The 8394-nt window shown below is 49.5% G+C and overlaps 1 protein-coding gene across 1 annotated transcript; it reads left to right on the forward strand.

Annotated features, from left to right (window-relative positions):
* The first annotated feature begins 1198 nt into the window (after nucleotides 1-1198).
* On the forward strand, nucleotides 1199-6798 carry LOC138359023 (uncharacterized). The gene is made up of 2 exons (XM_069317637.1): nucleotides 1199-5689; nucleotides 6078-6798. The coding sequence occupies exon 1, from the start codon at nucleotides 1864-1866 to the stop codon at nucleotides 5071-5073; it is 3210 nt and encodes a 1069-aa protein (XP_069173738.1). The 5' UTR covers nucleotides 1199-1863; the 3' UTR covers nucleotides 5074-5689; nucleotides 6078-6798.
* The last annotated feature ends 1596 nt before the right edge of the window (nucleotides 6799-8394 follow it).

The raw sequence follows: 8394 nt of genomic DNA on the forward strand, positions 1-8394 counted from the left end.
TTGAGTGCCAGACATCGCAGGGGGAAGCCGCGCTCCGTTGAGCTCCCGTCAGAAGGGAACCCCTAGTGATATATCTCTAAGAGAAGAGAAGTGTGCAGACGTACCAGCTGTGGAATCGAGCTGGGAACGTTGTGGTCTCAAGTCCTGGTCGACGAGCAGATATTAAATCGCCCAGAAGCATTATTGTGGGCCGTGGGAGCGCCCTGACCAGACGCCGTCAGAGGGAAAGCGCCCTCGATCAGTTAATCTGTGGTAAGCACGAGATACGCCAGTTCATAGTGATTGCTTGTAGTTGGTCGTGTGCCCAGCGACAGTAGCAATGTTTATTTATAGGTTAGACATGTTTTAATAAGGCAGAAGGCCTGAGATAGGAGAGTGAAGAGGGAGGAGCACGGAGCGGCGTCCATCCACTCTGAGCTCTGACGGACGACTGAGGGAGCCCGGCTCCGGATGGAGGAAGACCCTCCCAGCGAGTGACAACCGCCGCCAGGCGAGGTGGAGTATGGACCCGCCCAAAACGGGGGAGTCCACTCTCACTGTATGTAGAGGACAGATAGAGGTTTGAGGCAAGCATATTGTGTGGTTATTTTTGTTTATGTGTTAAAGGGGAACATTTTATTGGAACGTCGATGGGTTGCAGGTTTGTCTTTGGGGAAGAAGTTGCTGAGAACTTCGAAGCCAGCAGATGATGTAGCTGATGAGACTCCAAGGTAGTGGAGCAGAGGACCTCGAGCTGTGAGGAGAAGCAGCAGTGAAGAGGAGTGTCACGTGCTTCTGTAGAGGTGGTGTAGCAGCCAAGAGAGCTGTGGAAGAACCTAACAGAAGGGTGAAGCACCGTAGTTGCACAAGGAAACTTCATGATAGCAGCCTGGAGGAGCTGCAGAGGATCCTGGTAGTGAAGCCCGGAAGAACCTAAGGATATTAGGGTTGTGAACTTCCAGAGGTGGAAGGGGAAGTTCTGGTGGATTACTTATAGGGAGTTGATAGTGTTTGGTTGTCAGTAGCGTGCAAGACGCAGTGAGAGGTGAGTGACTGTTTGCATTCTTATGTCAAGGAGTTTTTTATACTGAAGTATCAATGAACATTTATACTGGTATATGTTATTGCATTCAAATGCTGATTTTCTATATATATATGTCATCTTGCTGATGGTGCAACAGTGTGTAGGCTTGATCAACTTGAGGAGGTTAATAGTATCAGGTGGCGAACCAGGAGATAGGATACCACTTGATAAGCTGATAATAGAGTTCTGATGGTGTTGGAGTGCAACCTGATTGTGATATTATAGAGTATAGGATTCATTATTATTATATGTGTGTATGTATCGTGTATGTGCTTTGTCCAGTAAATGTGTCACAATTTGCTGGTGTTTGCCCTTGTCCTAGTGAGGCTTCCCAGGAGGTAGTAAAGAAGGAGAGAGAAAGAACCAAGAACCACTGCTGTGGACAGGGTAGGAGGTAATACTAGTAAGTCATAGGGGATTGAGGAGATCATATCTCATAAGGAGAGAGTGGGGAGTCACAGCGGCTCGAGTGGGTGTGTGCACGTGACAACGAGGCTAAGTGTTGGAGCCGCATCCCCTAAACGTGTGACGTTGAGCCCCTCTCCAAGAGCCAGAAGCGCCAAGGGTGATCTCCTAGTATAAGCACTCTGCCGAGTTGTGGGTTGGGTTGTCCATAGAGAAGGATCGACGACGACAACACCAACCAACCCATAGTCTATAATAAATTGGGGGCCTGTGTCCGGGAGAGTGAACTGACACACCCACACCCTGTCCAAGAGTGGATTTGTACACCCCTGCTGAGATAAACTGTGTGACCGCAGGTGTATACTCTCTCTCTTGGGAAGACTCACAGGACAAAGATGGATAAGGTGCAAGCATTTGTGGAGTCAGGCAAGCCTGAGGACTTGGAAGGTTGCACGAGGGATCAATTGAAACAGATAGCAGAAAAATGTGGCATCAGGTTGAAAGCATCTAAAGTAGCTGGGATGAAGGATGAGATCCTTAGACAGTTGAGAGCCAGAAGTGAAGCGGCAGAGCAAGGAGCCCAAAAAGGAGCTGAAAGTGGAAAGGAGGATGATGGGCAGGATGAAGTGAGATCCCAGGGATCGAGTAGGAGCAGCAAGAGTAGCCGCAGTAGTAGGAATAGCCGAAATAGGAGCTTGGAGAGATTCCAGTTAGAGCTCCAGATCCAACAACAGCGTGAGGAGAGACAGTTCCAGCTGGAAAAGGTGAAATTAGAACTCCAGATGAAAAATGAAGCCGAGAAGGAAAAAGAGAAAACCAGGCTGGAAGTAGAAAAAGAGAAAACCAGGTTGGAAGTAGAAAAAGAGAAAACCAGGTTGGAAGTAGAAAAAGAGAAAACCAGAGTAAGAGAACTGGAGTTGGAACAGGAGAAAGAAAAAGAGAAAGCAAGACTAGAGGGGGAGAAAGAAAAAGAGAAAACCAGAGTAAAGGAACTGGAGTTGGAACAAGAAAAAGAAAAAGCCCAGGTCGAAAAAGAAAAAGAGAGAACAAAACAAATGCAGATAGAAGCGAATAGAACCTTGGCTGAACAAAGGATTGAACCTGGGTTGCCAGAGAGCACCACCCAGGTATCACACCCACCAGATGTTAGGGTTAGGGAGAAGGACATTCCCTTGTTTGTGCCCGAAGAGGCAGAGAGCTTCTTCGAGCATTTTGAGAAAGTAGCCAGTATCAAGGAGTGGCCACAGGAGGAATGGGCCCAGCTGGTCCAGTTAAGATTGACCGGTGCAGCCAGGGAGGCATACACCCAATTGTCACTGGAAGAGTGCCAGGATTATGCCACAGTAAAGAGCAGCATATTGCGCTCGTTTCAGTTAACCCCAGAAGCTTATAGGAAGCGCTTCAGAGAAATGATCAAAGTTGGAGCATGTACGTTTGCTGAGACAGCAAGAGATCTGGAAAGACGATTCCAGAAGTGGATTGAGGCTGCTGGAGTTGGATCTTATGCTGACCTGAAGCAACTGATGGTCATGGAGAAGTTCTTGGAGATGATGCATCCCGAAACAAAGTTCAAGATCCAAGAAGCAGGGATAAAGGAAGTGAAAGATGCCGCAGATAGGGCGGATATGATTACTGAAGCATACAATAGCTTGAGGGAGAACAGAGTGCAGAATGAGGTGAGACGCAGCAATGGCAGAGCCAGTGGAGTCTGGGGAGGAAGAAATTACGAGAGGCCCAGAAGAGTCTGGGATGAGAAAAATTTTGATAAATGGGTAGATAAAAGTAAGTACCCTAAAACTCAGAAGAGTAGGTCGAGCACTTCATCTGAAAGTGAGGATGGAGGAGCAAAACGAGAAACTGATCGTTATCCAGGAAATCAAGGGTCCAGTAAAGCTCCACAGAGTGCGAGTAGTACGTCTGGCCCGAGGAATTCCAATACGAGTGGACAGAGTCAGAGCTACTCTGGTACATATAGAAGAGACTTTTCCCAGATGAGATGTTACAATTGTAACGGATTGGGTCACGTGATGCGAGATTGTCGGCAGGGCAAGAGAGTTGTGACCCTGGCCATGTGTGACCCCCGAGGTAAATATACTAATGTGCTCCGAGACAAACCACAGAGAGCGAACTTAGTGAACGAGAGGCATAGGCCGTTCATGAGCAAAGGTTGGATCAGTGTAGGAGGCCAACCTGAGGTAGAAGTTGGTATCTTAAGAGATACCGGAGCTAATCAGAGCTTGATTACGAGAAGCCTGATTGGGAATGATCGACGGTTAGCTGGCAGGAGTAAGATGAGAGTATATGGGTTATTGTCTGAGAGTGACATGCCCGTATGTACTGTCCAGCTAAGGTCGGAATATGTGTCGGCAGAGGTGATGTTGGGAGTGTGCCCCGACATACCTATTCCAGGAGTCCAAGTGATCCTGGGGAATGACTTGTGCGGGACAAAGGTGTTGCCGAGAGTCGTAGCGGAGACTGTGCCAGAGGAGTGCCCAGAAGGCCACGGCACGGGTGGGACACCTGAGAGTGTGAACCTGACTGACATCCGAGGAGATGAGTCAGGAGACCGCCAAGCCATTGAAAACCCTGTCTCGGTAGTGACGAAGGCAGAGGTGGCCGACAAGGAAGACGCTGGAGAAGATGATACAGTGTCGATTCAACCAGTGGAAGATATCGATGTAGATATAGCATGGCTGTTTGATGAAGGGCCAGCCCAGGCAAATGGAGTCTCGGTGAGGTCGAAAGTGAGGATGACCCAGCCGAAGAAGAATCATGTGAAGAGAGCGGACCTGAAGAGAGCCCAGACTGCTGAAATTAAGAGTCGGAAGGTGAATGCAACTGTGCTGAGTAGGAATGAGGAAGGATGTGGACATACAGAGGACGAGAGTAGAGCGTCAAGTTGTCCACGAGCACAGAGGCATTTGGGTAGTAGAGTTAAGTTGTTTGAGATGTCAGGAGTTGACATGTTTCACAGAAAACGTAGAGTAGAGATAATGAAGAAGAGTAATAGCCGAGAAAATGAAAGGAGAAGAGACAGTATGTGTGGAGAGATGCGTACGAGCACTCTGGGAGAGGTAGAGCGACATGTATGGTCGAGTGCTGTTGGCTGTAGTACAGAGCTCGAAGAAACTTTTAGGGGACGAAGAAGAGTTGAAGGAGAAGAAATGGAGTTGTATAGAGGTGAAAAGTGTAGGAAGAGGATGATGATACAAGCATGGATGAATAGAAGAAAGCCGAGGACGCGATGGAGGTCAAACAGGATGAGCTCTCGGATAAAGGAGGAGACGAAAGGGAGAATCGTCGGTGAAGACGAGGGAGTGAAGTATGATGACAGGAGGCGAAAGTATAATGGCAGTAGATGGAAGTATGAAGACGACAGAGGAGGTACAGACAGTAGATGTCTGACTCTGGACGAGAAGAGAAGAAGACGAGGAAACGGAGGGTGGAGACAAGAAGTAGAGTGGAACGATGGAGTGCAGGCGTCCAAGGAGGACAGCCTAGCCAACAGGTGCCGGAGAAGTCAGATCGTTTATGAGAAGATCATGTTTCTGGCGAGTTGTGAGCCAGATGTTGCAAGGAGCAACGAACTAATTGTAGACTCCTAAGGGAGTACGTAAGCAGATCAACCGTTCGAACCAATTGGTTGAAGAACGAGACAGTGTGGTGGCGGATGTATTATCCCGAGCTTTGCCACTGGAATAACTCTCAAAATAAGGGGAGGGGAGTGTTATGATCTCAGCCTGCAGGAGAAACGAGTCTCCCTTCTTGAGAGTTATTCAGCAAGCCTGACCTAACTAGAAGGTCTAGCAAGTATTGAGGTGATAACGCATATGTAAAATAGTTGGTTGGATATGTGTAACAGTTTGAGATTATGGGCAATGCAGAAAAAAATAGATAAATGACTGGCTAGGAGATGTGGACATTTTGCTGGAGGCGTGAGGCTCGCTTCTGGAAGGGCTTTGACCTCACTTGAGTGCCAGACATCGCAGGGGGAAGCCGCGCTCCGTTGAGCTCCCGTCAGAAGGGAACCCCTAGTGATATATCTCTAAGAGAAGAGAAGTGTGCAGACGTACCAGCTGTGGAATCGAGCTGGGAACGTTGTGGTCTCAAGTCCTGGTCGACGAGCAGATATTAAATCGCCCAGAAGCATTATTGTGGGCCGTGGGAGCGCCCTGACCAGACGCCGTCAGAGGGAAAGCGCCCTCGATCAGTTAATCTGTGGTAAGCACGAGATACGCCAGTTCATAGTGATTGCTTGTAGTTGGTCGTGTGCCCAGCGACAGTAGCAATGTTTATTTATAGGTTAGACATGTTTTAATAAGGCAGAAGGCCTGAGATAGGAGAGTGAAGAGGGAGGAGCACGGAGCGGCGTCCGTCCACTCTGAGCTCTGACGGACGACTGAGGGAGCCCGGCTCCGGATGGAGGAAGACCCTCCCAGCGAGTGACGACCGCCGCCAGGCGAGGTGGAGTATGGACCCGCCCAAAACGGGGGAGTCCACTCTCACTGTATGTAGAGGACAGATAGAGGTTTGAGGCAAGCATATTGTGTGGTTATTTTTGTTTATGTGTTAAAGGGGAACATTTTATTGGAACGTCGATGGGTTGCAGGTTTGTCTTTGGGGAAGAAGTTGCTGAGAACTTCGAAGCCAGCAGATGATGTAGCTGATGAGACTCCAAGGTAGTGGAGCAGAGGACCTCGAGCTGTGAGGAGAAGCAGCAGTGAAGAGGAGTGTCACGTGCTTCTGTAGAGGTGGTGTAGCAGCCAAGAGAGCTGTGGAAGAACCTAACAGAAGGGTGAAGCACCGTAGTTGCACAAGGAAACTTCATGATAGCAGCCTGGAGGAGCTGCAGAGGATCCTGGTAGTGAAGCCCGGAAGAACCTAAGGATATTAGGGTTGTGAACTTCCAGAGGTGGAAGGGGAAGTTCTGGTGGATTACTTATAGGGAGTTGATAGTGTTTGGTTGTCAGTAGCGTGCAAGACGCAGTGAGAGGTGAGTGACTGTTTGCATTCTTATGTCAAGGAGTTTTTTATACTGAAGTATCAATGAACATTTATACTGGTATATGTTATTGCATTCAAATGCTGATTTTCTATATATATATGTCATCTTGCTGATGGTGCAACAGTGAGTAGGCTTGATCAACTTGAGGAGGTTAATAGTATCAGGTGGCGAACCAGGAGATAGGATACCACTTGATAAGCTGATAATAGAGTTCTGATGGTGTTGGAGTGCAACCTGATTGTGATATTATAGAGTATAGGATTCATTATTATTATATGTGTGTATGTATCGTGTATGTGCTTTGTCCAGTAAATGTGTCACAATTTGCTGGTGTTTGCCCTTGTCCTAGTGAGGCTTCCCAGGAGGTAGTAAAGAAGGAGAGAGAAAGAACCAAGAACCACTGCTGTGGACAGGGTAGGAGGTAATACTAGTAAGTCATAGGGGATTGAGGAGATCATATCTCATAAGGAGAGAGTGGGGAGTCACAGCGGCTCGAGTGGGTGTGTGCACGTGACAACGAGGCTAAGTGTTGGAGCCGCATCCCCTAAACGTGTGACGTTGAGCCCCTCTCCAAGAGCCAGAAGCGCCAAGGGTGATCTCCTAGTATAAGCACTCTGCCGAGTTGTGGGTTGGGTTGTCCATAGAGAAGGATCAACGACGACAACACCAACCAACCCATAGTCTATAATAGTGTGTGTGTGAGAGGAAAGGTACCATGGGTGTGTGTGGGAGGAAAGGTACCATGGGTGTGTGTGAGAGGAAAGGTACCATGGGTGTGTGGGAGGAAAGGTACCATGGGTGTGTGTGTGTGGGAGGAAAGGTACCATGGGTGTGTGTGGGAGGAAAGGTACCATGGGTGTGTGTGTGGGAGGAAAGGGACCATGGGTGTGTGTGTGAGAGGAAAGGTACCATGGGTGTGTGTGTGGGAGGAAAGGTACCATGGGTGTGTGTGTGAGAGGAAAGGTACCATGGGTGTGTGTGTGTGGGAGAGGAAAGGTACCATGGGTGTGTGTGTGTGTGGGAGAGGAAAGGTACCATGGGTGTGTGTGTGAGAGGAAAGGTACCATGGGTGTGTGTGGGAGGAAAGGTACCATGGGTGTGTGTGAGAGGAAAGGTACCATGGGTGTGTGGGAGGAAAGGTACCATGGGTGTGTGTGTGTGGGAGGAAAGGTACCATGGGTGTGTGTGGGAGGAAAGGTACCATGGGTGTGTGTGTGGGAGGAAAGGGACCATGGGTGTGTGTGGGAGGGAAGGTACCATAGGTGTGTGTGGGAGGGAAGGGACCATGGGTGTGTGTGGGAGGGAAGGGACCATGGGTGTGTGTGGGAGGGAAGGGACCATGGGTGTGTGTGGGAGGAAAGGTACCATAGGTGTGTGTGGGAGGGAAGGGACCATGGGTGTGTGTGGGAGGGAAGGTACCATAGGTGTGTGTGGGAGGGAAGGTACCATAGGTGTGTGTGGGAGGGAAGGGACCATGGGTGTGTGTGGGAGGAGAGGTACCATGGGTGTGTGTGTGGGAGGGAAGGAACCATGGGTGTGTGTGGGAGGGAAGGTACCATAGGTGTGTGTGGGAGGGAAGGGACCATGGGTGTGTGTAGGAGGGAAGGTACCATGGGTGTGTGTGGGAGGGAAGGTACCATGGGTGTGTGTGTGGGAGGAAAGGTACCATAGGTGTGTGTGGGAGGGAAGGTACCATAGGTGTGTGTGTGGGAGGAGAGGTACCATGGGTGTGTGTGTGTGGGAGGGAAGGTACCATGGGTGTGTGTGGGAGGGAAGGTACCATAGGTGTGTGTGGGAGGAGAGGTACCATGGGTGTGTGTGTGGGAGGGAAGGTACCAAGGGTGTGTGTGGGAGGGAAGGTACCATAGGTGTGTGTGGGAGGGAAGGGACCATGGGTGTGTGTGTGTGGGAGGGAAGGTAC

This window comes from Procambarus clarkii, chromosome 8, assembly GCF_040958095.1.
Source record: "Procambarus clarkii isolate CNS0578487 chromosome 8, FALCON_Pclarkii_2.0, whole genome shotgun sequence".
Taxonomy (NCBI): Eukaryota; Metazoa; Arthropoda; class Malacostraca; order Decapoda; family Cambaridae; genus Procambarus; species Procambarus clarkii.